We start from the raw sequence: 22,034 nt of genomic DNA, 5'->3' as shown, positions 1-22,034 counted from the left end.
AGGCTTGTACTATAATTGTTAAAACTTATGTACCAAATTATACTGTTATTGTCTTTGTCTTGACCTTTTATGTTGTTGTAATTCGTGGAGCTTTTCTCCCCGGGCCTCCACTGAAAATGGACATATATCCAGCTGGACTAGCCCGGTCAACAAATGTAAAATAAATAAAATAAAAAATGTCATCTTGCCTGCCATCGAGCTTCCCACACTGTTAATTGCTAGTCAAACAGTTTCTTAAGGAGGGGCTTTATTTGACACCCTCCAAATAAAGAGATTGCTCCACCTTGGGACCCAAATTGTATGCTATTAAAAGTCACTGTACCACTTCTAGAGCCAGCAACTTTGGTATCCCTCAAATACCTGTCGTAGAAGACTGCTTTACTGGTGGCCATTACCTCAACAAGTCTGCTTTCTAAGCTGTAAGTCCTCGTATGCAAGAAGACTTTTTAAATTTTTTTTCAGTAGAATAGGGGCACGTTTATTCATCTGCTTGTTTTCTTAACTGAGTGCGTAAGCTGGTACAAGACACTTTTAAACCACTACCCAGACTGACCATCTGGCAGATACAATACAGGTCACAAATGTAGCATGACAGACATTAAAATTGTTACAAGAATGTGATAGAATAGGATATAGTCTGTATGTATACACTGAACAGAAGAAAGTAATATAGTAAACAGAGACAATAATCTGAGGGGTGTGTGGGTGTGTATGTGTGTGTGGGCGTGTGTGTAGGCATGTATGTGTCTCTGCCAGGGAGGTAGCAGTAGGGGGTTACGAAGGGGTAGGTTAGGTGTGGGTATGGGTGAATTGGTACTTGAGTGTAACCAGGTAAGGACGGAGCTGTGTGCGTGTGCGTGTGTGTGTGTGTGTGTGTGTGTGTGGGTTTGAGTGGCTGTCATACTTCTGTATACCTCTAGACTACTGAGCAATGCCTGCAATATTGGGTGGGGGACCACTGGATGCCAGGGATACTTCTCTATCAGTGTGTGGGCTGGTGAGGCACTAGACACCAGGAATACTTCTTTAATAATACATGGTTTAGGGGGGATGCTAGATACCACTGGTAAAGTATATAGTGTGCCTCAAAGGCATATAATGAAAAACGCACAATAAAAAGCACTAGATAACAGGGACAATAGTATTTAGACTGCCTGAAAGATTGAAATGGAGTCAAACCCTACACCCTTAGCACAATATACCATGGCCCAATCAGCTGCACTAACAGAGAAGTTAGTGCAACAAGGGTTTTCTGGATACATATCCAGGATGTACTTCCTTGGATGTATAGAAGGATATGAAGTGTAAAACTCTGTCTGGCATTAATGACTGAAATCATCTGTGATTTATAAGAGCAGGAAAAGGAGACATCAGAGACATACAGATCACACAGGGAAGGATAGTGGGATCTGTGGTGTGTTTGTGTCTGCTTGTGAGTGAGCTAGCACATGTGCGTGTGAGAGAGTAAATAAGGGAGGTGCCTCAGTTTACACAATGTAGCCACATCTGCACTTAATGTTACTTAACTGTGATTCAGACACCTACAAACTAGCTGACTATTAGGTCTTTACTCGTAGCTACTTTGTCTCTGAATTGCAAATTGTTGCGTCAAGGAAATGGAACTTCTTTACTGTGGCCCTTATGGTCCACCATGGGGATCTTTGTGAATCCTTACGATAATGTTAGGAATTAAGGATAAAGAATACACTAGATGAAAAAATTACGCATACCAGTTATGAAGTAATGCAGTAGTTCTAGATCACATGCAAGTCAAAACAATAGCAACAGAAAAGGGGGAGTGGTAAGTTACATACTTATTCCAGTTGTATCCATAAGAATTATCTCAGAACGAGGGTATTCACCTCCCTGTTTTCTTCCCATCTCCACAGAACAAGGGGAAAAAATCTTGGCACTCATGTGCATAGACAGCTGAGATTTTAGTTGGGTAGAACTTAAACATATTAGAAGATCAGGCCAGTTGTTACTGTTCTTTGCCAGGTGCAGAATGTAAAGCCTGTGAAAAAGCAAGCCATACCCAAATGACTGGCTCACAGCATTTCCTTCTGTTACAGTTTACATGAGAAAAACTATCCTTGGGTGTGTTAGAACCCATTCCACTGGGGACTGTAACTGCTGGAACGTTCCTCAGAGGGTTAACAGTCTGTCCACGGAAAAGCTACCTGATCATCAGTCCATTTCTTCACAATCACTATAGTCTAGGAACTCTTCTGAGGCTAGGGCCACCTTTGCCATGGCCATTTTCCAGGGTCTGCTTTTAGCCATCCCATCTCAGAGACAACCCCCCCCCCCTTGGTGCTTTGCATGCAATCGCAGAGGTTATGATTGCAACAATGAATATTGCAGTGTACATAGACAGTTGTGTTAGGAATTTGCCATAATCTCAGGTGACTGAATTATGATCATTGTTGCAGTCTTAACTTTACCTTCTATTTCTTTCCTGGAGTTTGGGTGGGTATCCCATTAGTCCTGTCCTCAACTTTGTTTTCTGTGTTCCCTCACCAGGCACCTCCATTCTTCTGGCCTGCTTATCACTCAGAGAAGCAGCTTGGGTCCTTGTGTTTGGTACCTTTATGCATGGAGCTTTATCCCTAAGGCCACCATATGCTCTGAAGTCTCTGCTAGTTTCCTTATCAGGATAGGTCAACAAAAAGCTGGCCAAGGTGCCAGCTGACATTATTGTTATGCTACCAATGTTCTGCTTTCACATGGAAAGAAGCCAGATGTATCCATGTGGGGAAAGGTACAGAATTTTGTAAATTGGGTCAGCTCTTGGTTCCCTACAAGCAAGATTTCTAAAATTTTGACTGCAGCAGTGAATGTACTGCACATTGACAATTACAGTAAATACATAAAAAAACTGCACTAACTTTGAGGAGAGGTTACAATGACTGTAAAACTTCGTTCCCCTTTTCCCTCTGGATGGGAATGTTGTATATAGTTATTATGTGTATTTCATAATAATAGTTGTCCATGTGATTTTACTGTGTTGATAATGCTTGGATGAGTACAGATATGTGTCTACCACAAGCATATTTTACCTGTGAGGCTTTTAGGTGCAAAAGGAAGTGGAGAGAGAACATGTCAGCATTGGAAATCTAAGGAAATCTCCTGCCATCTACCCAGTGTGAGATCAAATAGCCTTCACAGGGAGAATGAGTAGTTTTGGAAATCTGAACACAACAGTGGGAAATATAATGTGGAAAGAAAGTCGTACTGTTCATTGCATAAATTTCTGACACATTGGGAATCTTCCATTCAATTTAGCAATACCAGGAAACTGTAGGAAGTTTCTCCTTTCACCCAAGGCGGCAATATTTCTGATGATCTTATTTAAAGATACAGGGTTGGTGGTGGTCATACGGGCTTCCCTGCCTCTGCAGAAACACTATTTTGTGATTTTGCTGCAGTTGTTTTTGTGAACTGCCATTCACAAAAATAACTGCTGAAAATAAGCAGTTGACAGTTTAATGATTGACTGCATAGACAATGCATCAAAACAATTATGATTAACTGACCTCTGCTTGAAGGTATTTTATATAACTGTGCTTTTCTGTTGTAGTTTTAAAGCTTCACTGTAGTGCTGCTCAGATGAATTAACGACCATGACAACAAGAGTTTTTTAGGGAGAATGTTCTTTTAGGTAAAGACATTGCAGTAAGGGTGAGGAAAGGAATTCTCATCTTGTATAGTTTCTGTAATTCTGCTTAGGTGTTTTTATTAAAACAGACCTGCATAGTTCTTCAGTATCATTATTAGAATGTTTTTTTAAGTGACTGAGAGTCACTTTTGACTTTAATTTACTATGTCAGTAACTGACTTATGCACCTGGTTTCATGTAATTAATGTCTAATTTTCACAGGTGATTGTGGAACAGTTTGTTCAGTCACATCCTAATGGTCTTCAGCTAATGTATACTAAACTGTTGGAGTTTGTTCCCCAACATTGTCGTCTTCTGCGTGAAGTGACAGGAGGCTCCATCTCAAGGTACGTTGCTGCTGTAGTGCTGTTAGGCATAGATCTTGGGCAGATTATGGCTAGACCTAATCACTGCATGCCTTCAAAAACTGGTAAGCATATTTCTGTAAGTGGAATTAGGTCATTATTGCTCTGTGATGTACACAGCATGTCTTAAGCTCAAAATTGTCATCTTACTTTTGCTGAATATAAATATGTATAATTTCATATGTGTGTGTGTGTGTGTGTATGTATATATATATATATATATATATATATATATATATATATATATATATATATATATAAAAGTGTGTGTGGATTCCTGACATAGGGTCCAAATCCCTGAAAATAGTACTGACAGTGTATATGCCCTTTCTCCCACTGTAGTGCGATCTTGGAGTGAGAATATTAAAGTAGGGGGGTGTGGGGGGAGTAGCCCCCTTACCCAGTACAGTTTAATATTGTCTAGTATTTTATATTGTCCAGTCCCTATGAAAAGGGTAAGTAAGTAGTTTATAACCTGAGTAGATGGGGGGGGGGCTACACCCCACCCCCCACACTTTAATATTTTCACTCCGAGATCGCACTACAGTGGGGGAAAAGGGCATATACACTGTCAGTACTATTTTCGGCAAAATGGATTTTCGACTAAATGACATAGACCCGTGTATGTATGTGTGTATGTATATATATATATATATATATATATATATATATAGATATAGATATATATAGATAGATATGTGTATGTATATATATATATATATATATATATATATATATATATAGATATATATATATGTGTATGTGTGTATATATATATATATATATATATATATATATATATAGATATGTGTATATATATATATATATATATATATATATATATATATATATATATATAGATATGTGTATGTGTATATATATATATATATATATATATATATATATATATATATATATATGTATGTATATATCTGCACACACACACACACACACACACACACACACACACACACACACACACATGTGTGGGTGTGTGTTTTGCCAATTAAAAAGAGAAACTTGGTTAGAAAATAATTTTTAAAAGTAAACATAGGAGAAGTTGTGGATAGCAGTTAATAAAGAACGGAATGATTTTATCTGGGAGGGGTAGATGGCAAGAGTAGTGGGATAAGCGTATTCTTCTAATAGAACAGGGAGGATTGGGATTACCTGAGTTGAAGGGGTATTTCAGGGCAACACAGTTAAGGCTCGTATACATAGCACAAGCAGAAAATTATAATTCAAAGTGGAGAGATGATGGTAAATGGGGAAGCTCAGGTAACACAGAGAGGCTGGTATTTTGGATGCAGAACTTTAAGGAGAACAATCACCATACAGATTATTTTATTTATAAATTAGCAGAAAGTATATTTATAAATTAGCAGAAAGTATGCTAAGAACTAAGCCAACACAGTAATGGAGAAAGGAGATTCTGCCAATATGGATGCCTGCAATTACGGGTACAAACAATAGGCAGGGGGGGGGGATATATTGGAGAAAACTGACAAAGGAACCAATATATTGCCTGCAAATAACTAGAAAGGGAAAGGTAATAGAATGAGAAGATGCCAAGAACTTGTTTGGACTGCAGGTCAGAGATTGCCTTCCATATCAAGGACAGATATCAGAGCATAGGCAAAGCGAAAGAAATAGGGGGGTCCTAAATGAAAGACCAGCACTGGTAGAATGTTTAGTGGAGTCTAGAATAGAAGTCACCATTAAGAAAGGAATAATTAATAAAGATTATGAAATAATGCACGATAACTTCAAAAATCAGTCAGAGGAGGTTAGGAAGGATTGAGAAGAGATTGGATAAGCAATTTACAAAGAAACAATGGAGGGATGTATGCATGTCTCCCAAATATGCAACAAAATCTAGAAGATTTAGGATCTTTCCCTAGAAGTGTTTACATAGGTAGTTTTATAGCCACAAACAGACTCCAAAGAATTTTTCCTCAGGTAGACAGCAAATGTTGGAGGTGTGATGGGGAAGAAAGAAGTTAATGGGAAAATGTTTTCTGGGAATGTAATGAGTTGGCCAACTTTAAAGATTCCCTACAGACTGCTCTGTTGGATATGATGGGGGTGAGCAAATTGCAGTAACTAGGGAAATTATTTTTTTGAGCTATGATACTGAATTGTAATTCCCTAGATATAGTAAGGCCTTGCTGAGTCTAATTATAATGGCTGCCAAAAAAAAACAGTTACTAGAAAATGGAACTCAAAGCCTAAACCAACTTTGCTAGAAGTAGCGAAGATAGTAACAGAGATAAATCAACTGGAACTGGGATCTTTAGAAAAGGGTTAGGAGTAAGTTACATAGGACAGAATGGGAAAGGTGGGATCAGTACATGCAGAGGAAGAATGAGGTTTAAAAAGACAGGGTTTGAATGTGCCATGTAATGTCTGACTAGCGATGACTGGATATACTAAAAGTGATGTATAATGTTTGCATGTACAGTTGTGTTGGCGCGGTTTGTAATGTATAATGTTTGCAACTGAGATTGTGTCACTGTGGTATATTTTCATTTATATAAATGTAAGATTGCCTATGTTATACATGATAATTTAATAAAGATGTTTCTTGTTTGAAAAAATTGTTAAATGTTCAAGCGGAGGAATGAAATTTAAGGAAAGGCGGGAATTGAGCAATTTATGTAATGTGAATAAAAATTAACATGTATACTGCATGAAAATAATGCAAGTGTTAGTATGGTTTCTCTTCTTTTTTATTACTGTATATGTACCTATGTCAATTTTTAAAAAATGACATGTTTAATAAAGATGTTTAAAAAAGCATTACAAGCTGAAAAGAAAATGTGTTAAGCATTTTCTTCATACATGTGCTGGATTGTCCAGTCTTCACATTCCTGCAGTTTTGCCACTTAGTTGATAGACTGTAGAGTCTACTTAATGTGCATTTTTTTCCTTTTCTTATCTTCCTTATGTTTATCCCGTATCTTTTGAAATTACATCCATGTCTTTGACTCTAACCTGCTCTTGCAGTTATCTTTCACTTTTTCAGTGGAAAAACTGTATATCCCCTCACAGTCCGATAACTTGAATATCTACAAATTTGTCTTCTTGATATTTGTTGTATGGCTCACTGTTATGGTAGGTACTGTTTAGTGGAATTTCAGCTACAGAAGGTTCAAAATCCAGCCTCATTTCCAGACCTTAACATCCTTCCCACTCCAGCTAGTTGAATGCCTGCATCCCTAAGTTGCCAGAGTACACCATCTATTAAGGAGCCATTTAAACATGTCATAGGTTCATAGGTAGATACTAGGCTATTGGCCCTAGGTCCTATATAAGCCTAGCCAAATGGTACCCTGGTTTTTGCCACCCAAGAAAATGATTTTCATGTGCCCCTGTTAAGCAGAGCCACAAAAGTGATCCCTGGGGTGAATTTCCCATCTCCCATCCAATCATCAAGATTCTTCTTGGACTGCTAACGAGGAGCTTTGTTTGATATAGATAGGTAGTTTGTTACAGAGTATGGGAAGTCTCTGGGACAGGAATCTATCCCTCCAGCATGTTCTGTTTATTGTGGTGACAAGGTTTAGGTCCCTAGAGCATGTAGCTCAGAGGGATTGGGATTTCTTTAAATGGAGTATGTCCAACAGCTCTGGGTTTGACATAGCTTTGTATGTTAGGCAGAGATCGCCTCTGAGTAGGCGATATGTGACAGAGTAAAGCTGGAGTTTTTTTGAGACGGTATGCGTAGGGCATCTGTTTGAGGCCGGTAATCCTCTTTGTGAGGTATTTCTGCGGCCTTTCCAGTTGTTGTAGATGTCTTGTGAGGTACATTCCAAATGGGGTGTTGTACTCTATAATGGGTCTAAAGACTGATGGGTAGAGGGGAACAATGATTTTTTTCCTGGATGAGAAACCTTTTGTGATGAGGTGTGCCACGTAAAAGGATTTCCTGACTACTGTGGCGATGTGATTATCAAAGGAGAGACTATTGTCCACCTGTGTCCCAAGGTCTCTTACCACACTTTCTGTGTTAAGTAGACTACCGCCTATGTGGTAGCTCATGGGTACAGAATTTTTACCAAAAGGGATGACAGTGCACTTTTTGGTATTGAGCTTGAGACCATGGCTTTGACACCAGGCATCGGTCTCAGTGAGGCCCTTTTGTAGGATGTCCACATCATTAGGAGTTTTGATTATGGCTCCTAGTTTGCAGTCATCTGCGAACTTTGTTAGTCAAAGACCTTCTGGATTATCTACTTCTCTTAAGTACAGGCTATCAAACAGGAGATGACCCAGGACTGAACCCTGTGGTACTCCACTTGTCACTGGTCTGAAGTTGGATTTAGAGTCTGATGCTTTCACAGTGTGGGTTCTGTCACTGAGCCAGTTGGCAACCCATCTTGTGACATAGGGATTTATATAACCAACAATAAGAGCACCAAAGTTGCGAGTCCTCGGTATCAATTTTAATAAAGTAAAATAAAAGTTGAGCGCTTTCGTCAAAAAATTGACTTCTTCAGAACAGAAAAACAACTCACAGATCAAGTTTAAATATAGAATGCTGCTTAACTATAAGTTCAATTCTAACCAATACTATCAAAGAATATTTACAATTCATAAATATTAATAAGAAAAAAATCCAAATGCTTAAAAAGGGACAGTTTTTACAAATAATAAAATCACGTTATTAAACAATCCTTTTTTTTAAAAAAGAATTTTTTGTATATACAAATATTATTGTATAGTCGACCTGAACTCTGAAACATATGTTCGCTGTTGTGCTTTGATTAGATATAAATACTAATATTACTATAACCATACAAAATTCTAATATTACTGTAACCATACAAAATTCTATAGTTGAATTTTTAAAAATATATATAAGTATTAGTGAAAATACATGAAAAGAATTTAAAAGAGAATTTTCAACGTATACGTTGTTTCAATAAGCGCTGTAAAATATAGCACTATTAAACTTGTACTGCCTTCTCTTTTAGAATGGGCAGTATAGTCAAATGCTCATTTAATCCTGGTGGAAAATCTGCAGCAAATCTTAACTGCCATAACAATTCATTTTTATTTAGAACATTTATTTATTTATACCGAGTTTAGTGAGTTTATCTATAATTCCAAAGTGGGGGATGGTGTCAAAAGCCTTGGCGAGATCTAGATAGGCTGTGTGAACCACCTTACCCTTATCTACAGCTTTGGTGACCGCTTCAAAGAAGTCTATCAGGTTTAGGAGACATGATCTGCCTTTTACAAACCTGAACTGGTTAGGGTCCAAAGTTTGGAATTTACCAATGTCATTGTTGATAAGTTCCATGATGATACATTCCATAGCCTTGCAGACCAGGCACATCAGGCTAATGGAGCGGTAGTTCCTGGGGTCCGTGGTGGCTCCCCCTTTGTGGAGTGGGATAACAGTTGCTGTGCGCCATTCAGTGGGCACAAAGCCTGAGGTGAGGCTATGATTGAACATGGTACTTAGGTGGGGTGCCAGTTCGTTCTGTAGTTTATTTAGAACACAGCCTGGGATGTTGTCAGGTCCCATGGATGCTGTGTTCTTGGCTTTGGAGAGTGTGTGTTTTACCTGTGCAGCCATGATTACAGGAACTTTGCATTCTTCCGGTATAGAGATGGGCCCCTTAGGGGGCGAGAGAGGGGTAAAGTTAGCACTGAAACCTATCTGCCAGGATGTTGGCAATATCAGTTGGTTCTGTATATTTAGTGCCATTGTGCTGTAACTCGGAGCAGATCTCAATGTTGCCATTGAGATTCTTGACATAGCTATAGAATGCTCTGTGGTTGTCTTTAGAATCAGTGGCGATTTTGTTTTTGTAACTAGCTTTGGAGGATTTTATGAGGGATCTCAGCTTCTTACTGAGGCTGACCACAGAGTTCCTCCAGTCATGGGATTTTACTCTTTTTTGCAACAGTTTCTTTCTTCTGCTTCAAGAAGAGTTTCAACTCTTCTGTATGCCTCAGCAATATACACTAATCTAAAGAAAAATAATCTCATCAAACTAGCTAATTCCTATAATAACATAGCCAGATTTGCCACCGGTAATCCTTTTAGAACTCACCACTGTCTGAATCTAATGCAGCTAGGCTGGCTTGAATTTCAAAACCAATTAAAACTCTCCCAACTCACCATTGCCCACAAGATATTATATAAACCTAACAGCACTCCTATACTCTCCAATCTCATAATCCCCTACAAAAATCTAAATTCTCTTCGCTTTTCCAGTAAACTTCTTGCTAGCATAAGCAAGTCTTACAATATGGCTGGAGATTCTCTGTTTTCCACCTCTGTGGGGAAAAAACTGGAACCTACTGCCTAATGAACTAACTTTAATTTCTTCGCTGCCTCTCTTTAAACAAAACCTCAAAAGACACCTCAAAACACACTGGTTATGCCCCTGCAGCAACCCTGACTAATCTCCTTCACTATAGGTATTTCTCCTTTTGAACCTCTACTTATTTCACTTTCATTGAAGTAGGACTGTTACTGCTTAATAGAATTTAACATACTGGCATAATCTATCCTGCTTGATGCTCGGCAAGTCTCTATCCTGTTTGATATACTGATAGTCTACATGCATCTTACTGCATATCAAATTATCCTGTACATTTTGCCACCTGACTACTGTAAATACCTACTTTACTTTATTAATACTACGGTATTTTTTTAGTAATCGTATTACTTCCTGTCTTTTTAATAATCTTCTGTTGAAATCAGTTCATTTACTATGTATTAATATTGATTTTTAATTTGTAATTTTTAATTGTTATATTTCAATTTTTTGTTGCCAATGGAGCTTTTCTCCCCGGGCCTCTACTGAAAATGGAAATATATCCAGTTAGACTAGGCTGGTTAACAAATGTAAAATAAAAAATAAAATAAATAAAATAAATAAATAAATTCTGTTGTAGAGTTTTTTTATGGCAGGGGACCACCAGATTGGCTTCCTTTTTTTTTGGAGGATAGCATCTTGGTTCTGTTAGGGATTGCACGATCCATGCACTCATGTAAGTGCTTATAAAGTGCATTTGTATAGGATTCAGCAGTTGTACCTCTATTGCCCGTCAGCATGGGTGTCGTGAAGTTTGCCACTTCTGTCTTAAGAAGCGTGAAGTTGGCTTTGGCGAAATTTTTTACGGTGGTTTCCCTAATGGGGGGTGGGGGTGGGATGTGGATGTCTAGGGTTATTAGCTTGTGGTCAGATCTGACCAATGAGGAATTGACCACTGGTGTGGAACACCGGTCCCATGTTGGTAATGACCAGGTCTAGGATATTGTTGCCCCTGGTGGGGGTGAGGATAAGTTGATCCAAGGCGTTGGAATTTATGAATTCCAGAAAGCGTTGAGCCAGGAGTTGGTACATGAGTAGTTTTCCCAGTTAATGGTGGGGTAGTTGAAATCACCCATTATTAGGGTGTTAGGTTGTACCTTAATATTATCCAGTGTATCAAGAAATGAGGAGTGGGAATCCTGGGGCATGGTGGGTGATGTTTTGCAAGCTACAATTTGGATTGCAGTCTTGCCCAGAGTTAGTTGCACTTGGATAATCTCGGATGCATTATGCTGAGTAACTAGCCTGGAGGTGACACGCCTCTGCCCTGTAGTGTTTCAGTCTAGGTTAGGTGGCCGAAAGGTGTGGTATGAATTATAGCCTGGTAATGCAGGGGTGCTCTCTGGAGCCTTGAACCAGGTCTCTCACTGCACAGATGTCGATGTTCTCCATTTTAAGGAGTGCCTCTGCTTCGAGTGAGTGCATTTTGAGGTTTAGACTTCTAGCATTAAGTAGCATTACCCTCAGATTTTGCTTGCTTGTACCTGTTATGGTGGTAAATTTGTCATTTGAACCATGCCTAAAAAAGGCAGTATAGGGGTGGCAAGAGCCTTAGCCAATATCTGGAATCCCAAGGGCGACAGATGCAGACCATCTCTGGCAAAGCATCGTGGTTTGTCAGTCATGTCATCCCAGGCAGACAGATACTGGATCCCCTTAGAATGACACCAGAAGCTTAGCCAATTGTTGAAGTCAATCATTTTGTCCTTGTACTGTGGTATCATTCTGGATGATGGCAGGATGCTACTCAGGGCTAGGGTCATACCTGCCTGGGCTACAAGATCGGGCAGCTCCTCCATGTCTCTCTTCATGTAGTTCAGGGAGATACGTCTCAGGTCATTCACACCAACATGGACAATGACAGAGTCATATTTGTACTTGTGGAGTGACTTTAGTGCGTGCATTATGTGGCGGATCCTGGCTCCTGACAGACAGCAGACAGTAACTTTCTCCTTGTTTAGCCCATCAGTGGGCCTAACTATAGAGTCACCTATGTCTAGTGTGTTGGGTTCGTTGTTATGCCTTATGGGCTGTGGTTGAGTGGCACACTGAGTTTGTGGGCTGTGTGTCATTTGGGTTGGGTTGGGGGATGGAGGTTGCTTGCGTTTCTGCTTTGGAGGTCCCTGTTACTTGGGTAGATTTTTATTGAGAGCCTCCACGAGTGTATGTGTTTCTATGTGTGTGTTTTTTGTAGTGTAGGTTTTGAGGGACTATGTGATGAGTGTGGTGTGGTGCAAGTGTTTACCTTCTCCTCTTGACTGTCTAGTCCAGTCTTGGGCGAAGAGAGCTTTGCTTCCAGTTTGGCTATATAAGTGCATCTCTCACTGGTTGCAGTGTTGGGTAATAGGAGTTTAGGGTTGTCTGTGTACATGAGGAAATTGCTGCATTGCCCCAAGATGCCCAGATTCATCAGGTAGACTGGAGAAAACACCGGAAGCTGACCCTTAGACATGCCTGGATAGGTGCTTATTTATTAAGTACTAAAAACTGTTTTCCTCTAGACAAGTGAGGAAAGTTGCGTGCTGTAGTAATTTGTAGCTTATTTAGTGCTTACAACGAGTTCTGAACAAGTGCTTAGCTCAAAGAAAAGATTTGAGTGCTGAAACTAGAAAACTGGCTAGTTTTAAGAAACAAAATTAAGCTAGAAGGCTTCCCTCCAACACAGATAGGCTTGGGGGCTTAGAAGCTTACAAACAGTCCTGGATACAGCAAATCTGTATCTGGACTAGACCACTTAAAGGAAAGGCAGGAAACAAGCTTAAAATATTTTTTGTTTGTCTTTGTAAAGTGGAAAGCGGAAAGGAGGAGCAGAAACTAAGTGGGTTGGCCTTCTCAAATGTTCTTCCTGGATTAGGTAGAATGAGGTAATGACACTAGACTGGGAGGAGTGTCCCTGATCAAATTTACAGTAGGGGCGGGTAACTGCAAAGCCACCAAGTATAAAAACAGGATACCAATAGGGAGCGAGAGTGGGAAACAAAAATCAGAACAAACAAACCCAACCAGATGCTTAACAATTGTAGAAAAGTTCTACTTAATACCTCACACACAGTGAAACTAGCTAGAAAAGTATATGCAGACAATAAAAGTGTTATAAATAACTCGTAAAAATAAGCAAAAAAACAGGATACTTAATGTTATATATCACAGATTAGCTGGCTCAGTGCCCTTCCTCTGATTGGCTCAGTGTGAAATGGCAAACACAAGTTAACTTCTTAATCAACAAAGTTGAAATCTGAAACAACTTTTAAAAAAAGCTTGAAAGAATCAATGAGGTGCTTACTCCAAGCCATAGTCCAGGTAACCCCAATCAGCCAATGACCATAAACAATTCACTCTCACTGAAATGCTATACTAGCTTTGGCTAAACAACGATGGCCTGGAACATGTGCTCAGACACACAGCCTCTACTAACAAACTAGGCCCAAAACACAAGCCTGAATATGGACAATGCTACACTACCCACACTACTTGGGTAGAAAAAAACTGCAGTAATGTTTAAACAGATAAAGGAGCAAGGAGACTGTAGATAATGCTTTTAACTGCAAACAAGTTATTTAATACACTCCTTTAGCAGGAAATCAGAACAAACAAACCCAACCAGATGCTTAGCAATTGTAGAAAATGCAGACAATAAAAGTGCTATAAATAATTCGTAAAAATAAGCAAAAAAACAGGATACTTAATGTTATATATCACAAATTAGTTGGCTCAGTGCCCTTCCTCCGATTAACTTGGTGTGAAATGGCAGAAACACTCACAAGTTAACTTCTTAAGTAACAAAGTTGAAACCTGAAACAACTTTAAAAAAAAAGCTTGAAAGAACCAATGAGGTGCTTACTCCAAGCTGTAGTCCAGGTAACCCCAATCAGCCACTGACCATAAACAGTTCAGTCTCACTGAAATGCTATACTGGCTTTGGCTAAATTATGATGGCCTGAAACATGTGCTCAGATACACAGCCTCTACTAACAAACAAACTAGGCACAAAACACAAGCCTTAATATGGACAGTGCTACACTACCCACACTACTTGGGTAGAAAAAAACTGCAGAAATGTTTAAACAGATAAAGGAGCAAGGAGACTCTAGAGAATGCTTTTAACTGCAAACAAGTTATATGATACACTCCTTAGTAGGAAATCAGAGCAACCAACCAGATGCTTAATAATTGTAGAACATTTCTAATTAATACCTCACACACAATGAAACTAGCTAGAAAAGTTTATGCAGACAATAAAAGTGCTATAAATAATTTGTAAAAATAAGCAAAAAAACAGGATACTTAATGTTATACATCACAGATTAGTTGGCTCAGTGCCCTTCCTCCGATTAGCTCAGTGTGAAATGGCCTCAGAACTTTCTTGGTTCAAGTAAATTTGCATGATGCTTTGTTATGCTAGCATCATTAGTCCAACATTTTTTTTTCCTGTTCGAGGGTAAAGTACCAGGCAAGTACCCTGTTGGGAAGATTTTTATTTACATGCTTGTTTTTATTATAATTTCTGTATTATTTGATAGGGTCAGATGAGTGTTATAGTCCACTTCAGAAAGAATTATTACATGTGCTTGTGGTAGACAGAGTCCCTTTAAAGGCTACCATTATGAATGGGTTTTCAGCATCCTAAGTTGTAATATTTGCAAGAGTTTTAGTTATAAGATGACAAAGAAAATGGAACATTTCCTTCAGGACTCTAGAAAAGAAAGAAAGCTGCTCAAGGCCGTAGCCATACTGCTAGAATGTCAGCATTCCAATTCCAGGGCAATTCTAAATGACATTACTTTACCTGGCCATGGCTTAGCCTTCCCCAAAAATTTATAAGACATACCAAACACAGATGTTCATCGTGCATACAGCTGCAGTAATCACAGATTGGTTCTCTGCCGTCAGGCGGGTCCTCGGTCGGCCGAATTCCAAAGTCTAGGTCTGGCGTTGGTTGTTGTCGCTTTCTCTCCTGACATCAGTGAGGCAGGGGTATATAAGACACAGCCGACGCCATTTTCTTCTGTCTTTTTTGCCGCGCGGTGACCGAAGCAGAAGCAGTTCGCAAGTGCCGGTCGGCCAGCTCCTGAATTTACGAAAAATTGGAAACCGAAGTCTTCATTAAAGCTAAGTACCCCGTTGGGGAAACTTTTCTTGCCTCAGACCGATGTCAGAAAAAGTTAACAATTGTATTTCTTGTGGGAAGCAAATACCGCATAAGGATTTCCATTCCCTCTGCATACCTTGTTTAGGCCCAGACCACGACGTCTCGGGCTGTCGCTTTTGTGCTACTTTCAATAAACGCACTATTAAGCGTCGGGCGGAGTTCGCCCAACACTTTTTTGGTAAAGCCTTTGATTATAAACTGTCATCGGAGACTCCGACTAACGCTTTGTCCAAAAAACGTAAGGACAAGTACCGACACGCGAGGACCGCGGTCCCCACCGACACCACGCCAAAACCGGCTACACGTGGTCCGGTTCTCAGCGAGACGCCTATGCAGTCCCTGACTACCGACGACACTTCTTTGGCGGTGTCTTCCGTAACCGAGACCGCAGGTACCTCGGCCCAGACCCAGACTACAACCACCGAAGCCACTGTGAGCGTTGAGCCTCCTAATGTGGACAGGTCCACTTCCACCCATGGTGTCTTTAGACCCTCATCTTCCTTTTCCATTAAGGCCTTTACCAAGTCCAAATCAGCCAGGCATCCCAAGAGGCCTGTTGCACAGGGCCCATCTCCAGGCCCCATGCCTAAAAAGCAGATGCTTAAAATGGCTGAGGATTTAATTTCTCGTATCAGGGGCTCCCAACCCCCTCCAGACAAGAGACCCAGAGTGGAGGAAGATTCACCCTCTTCTGATCAGGGCTCCATTTTTTCAGAACATTCTGATGTAGAGGAACACTCTTACTCCCCTTTTGAAGATTCTGATGCAGAGCAGTCCATTCCTTCTGTATCTCCTCCTGAGGATTTTTCTTTTGGGGAAACCTTGCACACCTTGAGGGAACACTTCCATTGGGAAGGCCAAGACTTTTCTGATTCCAAGAAAAGACTTAGGGAATTTCTTTTGTTACCTCAACACAGACCTCTGGCGATACCTCCTGTTTTGGACATACTTGATGATGTTTATTCGAAGGCTTGCCTTAATCCGGATTCCCTGCCTCCTGCCCCAGTCAAGCCTGATAGGTACTCCAGAGTTCCTAACTCTCACCAATTTCTTTACAAAAGCCATAATGCTGACCCTGAAACCATTTCTCAAGGCCCCAAGGGAATGAAGGCCTCTACTGCTAAGAATCCACTACCTTCCGAAAGAGAGTCAAGATCCTTAGAAAGGTGGGGAAAAAGGTATATACCTCGCCACCCTAGCCATGAGGGCCTTAAATTGTCAGTTTCATATGCTTAAATATCAGCAGTTTCTGTTATCACAATTAAGAAATAAAATGTCTCAACCTGAACAACCAGACTTGAAGGAGTTGCAGGATATGATGCATAGTGCAGAACAAGTGGGTAAACACACCTTACAATGTGGCTATGATGCCCTAGAGGCCTCAAGTAGAGCTGCTGTTACAGGATCAGTCATTCGTAGGCATGCCTGGCTTAGGGAACAAATCTTGCCTGATCATGTGAAAGCTAAATTATTGGATGCTCCTTTACAAAAGGATGTGTTATTTGGTACTAATGCTGAGGAGATGTTACGGAAAATGGAAGAAAAAGCCAAATCTATGCAAACTGTCAAAGCCTTTCTACAGGTTCAACCACCACGTTTTAGCAGAAATTGGCCTTCTAAAAACTGGTCCTTTCTAGCCACTGACAAGCCCCAAAGAGGTAGATACAGGCGCACAAGGGGCAGAGGACAATCACAAGGATCATATAGAGGCAGACAATGGCAAACTCCAGCACCAAGAGGTGGCGAAGACAGTGCACAACAATACAGGAAACAAACCCAATGACTCCCTCCTTTCCATGCCAAGCAAGTCTCAGCTGGCAGCACCCTTGGGAGGAAAACTGGCATTATTTACAAGAAATTGGCATATTGTCACAACAGACAAATGGATCCTGGACGTTATAAACAGAGGCTACAGATTTCATTTTCACACTCTCCCAAAAATGAGGCATGCCAAACCTGCCACACAATCAAAGGGCAGAGGCACAACTACAAATTTCAAAGCTCATAGGCATGAAAGCTATTCAAGAGGTACCTATTCACGTTCACGAGCAAGGTCAAGGTTTTTACTCCAGGCTATTCCTGGTACCAAGGAAAGGATCCGACTGGAGACCCATTTTGGACTTATCCATCCTAAACACATTCATACTCGTACCAAAATTCAAGATGCTCACATTACAGCAGCTTCTTCCCATGCTGGGCAAGGAGTTATGGCTGGTGACATTGGACCTCAAGGAGGCATACCTGCATGTCCCAATCAGACAAAGCTGCAGAAGATACCTCAGATTTCTTGCAGGTTCAATACACTATCAATTCTCTGCATTGCCCTTTGGCTTATCAACTGCGCCCAGAGTATTCACGAAATGCCTGGCATCAGTAATTGCCTACTGCAGACTTCAAGGGATACAAATTACCCTTATTTGGACGACTGCCTGATCCAAGCAGACAGCAGACACATACTTCTGGAACATCTGGCTTATGTAATACGGTTACTGCAGTCTCTGGGATACACAATCAACAAAGAGAAATCCAGGCTAACACCATCTCAGAAAATAACTTTCCTGGGTGCCAACTTGGACACAAACACCCAGATGGCCTATCTTACGCCAGAAAAACAGGGGCAATTAACTCAATACTTCAAAATACTACCAAACTGTACCAGGCTTACTGCAAGGAAAATCCTGCAGGCTCTGGGATTCATGGCATCTTGCATTCTTCTAATCCCATGTGCAAAGTTGCATATGAGGAAACTTCAATGGTACTTAAAAAACCTTTGGTCTCAGCACAGCCACAGTTTGGAAACAATAATACCAATAATTCCATGTTTGCAAAAGGAATTTCTATGGTGGGCCCAAGCATGTCAAACAAACACAGGCCTCCCATTCTGCAAGCCTCAAGCAAATCAAGTCATCACAACAGACGCCTCAGATTACGCCTGGGGGGCGCACATGACAGACAGGTGCATTCAGGGCAAATGGTCCCAAAAGGAAAAGCACCTTCACATCAATCAAAAAGAAATGCTAGCAGTGATAAATGCAATTACAGCTTTCAAGGACTTCCTGCATCCAGGACAATTACTGATAAGAACAGACAACACCACAGTAATGTGGTACATAAACAAACAAGGAGGAACACATTCATACCCCCTGTGCAGACTAGCCATGACACTTTGGAACTTGGCTCTGGAATGGCAAATCGAACTTCAAGCACAGTACTTGCCAGGTTTGGAAAACTCGCTGGCAGACAATCTAAGCAGAAATATGACAGATCCACACGAATGGAAGTTGCATCCTCAAGTGTTTACAAAGATAATCCAAGCGTGGGGGAGGCCAGACATAGATCTCTTCGCCTCCCACAGGAATCATCAGTTGGAAAAGTTTTGTTCAAGGACCTTTCATCCAAAAGCCTGGAGAGTGGACGCCCTTTCATTCAGTTGGACAGCATGGACAGTGTACGCTTTCCCACCTCTGCCTCTTCTGCCCAAGGTGCTCTTGAAAGCAAGAGCAGACAGACCGAAGATGATACTGATTGCTCCAGACTGGCCAAGACAACACTGGTACCCACTCCTGAGGAGCCTAACACATACTCCTCCCTGGTCCCTACCTCTAATGTCTCTTCTGCTGACTCAGCACAGCTACAAAACTCTTCACAGTCAGCTGAAAACACTCAGTCTCGCTGCATGGAAAATTCCTTAACACCACAACAGACTCTACTCCCCAAAGAGATGCAGGATATCATTTTGGAGGCCAGAAGGCCATCTACTAGAAAGGCTTACTCCGCAAAATGGAAACGGTTTTGCTCTTGGAATGAGAAAAAAGGCCAGGACCCTAGAAAGCTGAATTTGCCTCAGGTATTACAGTATCTAGCTGAGCTGCTGAACAGTGGACTTTCATTTTCCTCCATAAAAATCCATGCCTCAGCCATTTCTGCAGAATTCAACACAGATCCACCCTTATTTTCTCACCCACTCTTAAGACAGTTCCTCAGAGGGGTTAAGAATATAAGACCACCAAGGAAACAACCAATTCCAGCCTGGGATCTTAATTACATTCTAGAAAAATTAACATTGCCTCCCTTTGAACCAGCTGCCTCAACAGATTTGCAATATTTGTCCTGGAAAACAGCTTTCCTTCTGGCCATTACCTCAGCTCGTAGGGTTTCGGAACTACAAGCCCTCATGGCTGTGCAGCCCTTTCTCATCTTCCATCAGGACAGGGTTTCCCTACGAACCAATCCGTCATTTATGCCTAAAGTGGTATCTGGGGTAGCTTTAAATCAAGCCATACACTTACCTACCTTTTACCCCAATCCTCAAAACAAAGGGGAAAGGCTGCTACACTCCTTAGACATCCATAGACAGCTACGTTATTATTTGGACAGAACAAAGCCTTTCAGGAAATCAGAACAACTTTTTGTGTCCTATGCTGTAGGAGCTCAAGGGAAGCCAGTTACCAAACAAACAATTTCAAAATGGATAGGCCACTGCATACGGTTTTGTTACTCCTATCATGGAAAATCTGTCCCTACAGGCATAAGATCCCACTCCACCAGGGCCACAGCTGTTTCTACAGCCTTCCTCAGAGGAGTTCCTACCAAAGATATTTTGGAGGCAGCCACTTGGAGTTCTGTGCATACCTTCACAAAACATTACCACCTGCCTTTATATTCCAAAACTAGAGCAGGCTTTGCCACTGCTGTTGCAGGGCATTCTGGCTTATCCCAGTTCCACCTAGCGCCTACCACCCTGTGTGTAGCTTTGGGATTCCACCCATCTGTGATTACTGCAGCTGTATGTACGATGAACATAGTACAGTTTTGTACCTACCATAAATGTAGATGTTCGAGTGCTAATACAGCTGCAGTACAATTTTCCCTCCCTCCTTCCCCTCTTGGTAAAGGCCTAGGGTCTAACCCCTCTTCATACTACCTGATTGGGTTATCCTTCTATGGTATATTTGCTTGCAACTTCTGATTTTTGGTTATATTGCATTTCATGTATACTACTATAATTTATGTATTGCCTTCCTTCTGGGGGCACCTGACATCTGGGGCAAGAAAGACTGAAGAAAATGGTGTCGGCTGTGTCTTATATACCCCTGCCTCACTGACGTCAGGAGAGAAAGCGACAACAACCGACGCCGGACCTAGACTTTGGAATTCGGCCGACCGAGGACCCGCCTGACGGCAGAGAACCCATCTGTGATTACTGCAGCTGTATTAGCACTCGAACATCTACATTTATGGTAGGTACAAAACTGATGTTGTAATACTTTATAAACAGATTAAAATATTTCAGTAACCACTAAAGCCACACACTTACTGGCAGCAGCAGTTTAGTTTTCCATTAGCTGTCATATGAGGCTAAAGCATTTCTGTCCATTTTACTTGTGTGCTGAAATATTTAGATAAATATGAAAATTATGACAATATAAATAATTAGTATATGAACGGCCATTAATATCTCTTTAGCAGCACTAAACAAAGGCCAGATATAAGTGCAGTTGTATTGTGTTGTTCACTAAGATGAAGTCTTTTGATTTATATCTCATGGTTTTAGAGTAAATTATGAACTGGCTATATTACATGTCTAGAAGTGTGAGTGGGATGCAACTCTGGAAACATCTAGAATTCTCAGTAGTCTCTAATGAGTTAACTCTACACATTTACTTAACTGGCCCACTGGTAGAACATACTTTCATATCTTTATCTCAAACTGTTATTTTTTCAGTTTAGAGGATAACATTTTGATTCCAGGCAATGATTCATTTTACAGTCATGTGTTGGGCATCCTAAAGCAAGCTAAAAGACATGACTGTAGGGAAGTCTTAAGTGGGAGAGATTTGTCTGTTGGACTGCAGCAAATGGCCTTGACCTACTGAGTTATCCAATTCCTAGAATTTTTAACAGCTTTCTGAATTTAGCTTATTGTATTTACCCATCAAAGTGCATGTTTTTGCAGGTTTTCCACACCTAGAAGTGAATCCATCCATAAAAGCCTTTCTAAAGAGTGCTCAGGGAGAGCTCAGAATTATAAGCCCTTATCTGCAGACCACTGTATACGTTTTTCATAAGAACAGAATATCTGTACAGACTTCCCTCACATTTTTCCAAAGTTATCACAGCAGTGTCTCAATCCATCACTTCAGCTCATGGTCGTCTTACCAAATTAGCAAAATAAAGGAGAGTACATTGTACATATGGGTGTTCATGTAAAATTAAGATAGTACACTAGTAAAACGTATGCTTTCAGGAAAACATTTCAACATTTTGTTTCCTTTAAAAAAGTAAAAAAAAAACTTGCCTGAAACTAAGCAAACCTGTCATACTGGCTGTTGCATTCTGTTACATTTTCCTGCAATAAGTGCAGTAAACCTTTTGTAGTGCTGTATTGCAACACATTCCACTAGTGCTGCAGCAACATCAGCAAAGTAGTTTGCAAGCTTAACTATGTCCACATCTTCAGGAAACCCTGCAAGTCAGAAGCACAGTCTAGAGGCAGGGATGTGTTACAGGCTGTAAACAAGCACTGC

The 22,034-nt window shown here is 40.6% G+C and overlaps 1 protein-coding gene across 1 annotated transcript in view; it reads left to right on the top strand.

Moving 5' to 3' along the window:
- COG2 (component of oligomeric golgi complex 2) overlaps positions 1-22,034 on the top strand; it is a 1,275,772-nt gene that overhangs the window by 592,684 nt on the left and 661,054 nt on the right. The window contains exon 8 of the mRNA XM_044076075.1: positions 3,881-4,005. Within this exon, the coding sequence (XP_043932010.1) occupies positions 3,881-4,005 (125 nt within the window). The remainder of the gene's footprint in view (positions 1-3,880; positions 4,006-22,034) is intronic.

Source organism: Protopterus annectens, chromosome 1.part1, assembly GCF_019279795.1.
Source record: "Protopterus annectens isolate FY-2018-M chromosome 1.part1, PAN1.0, whole genome shotgun sequence".
NCBI lineage: Eukaryota > Metazoa > Chordata > Ceratodontiformes > Protopteridae > Protopterus > Protopterus annectens.
Note: the sequence above shows the minus strand (reverse complement) of the source record. Positions and strands in the feature narration are given on the sequence as shown.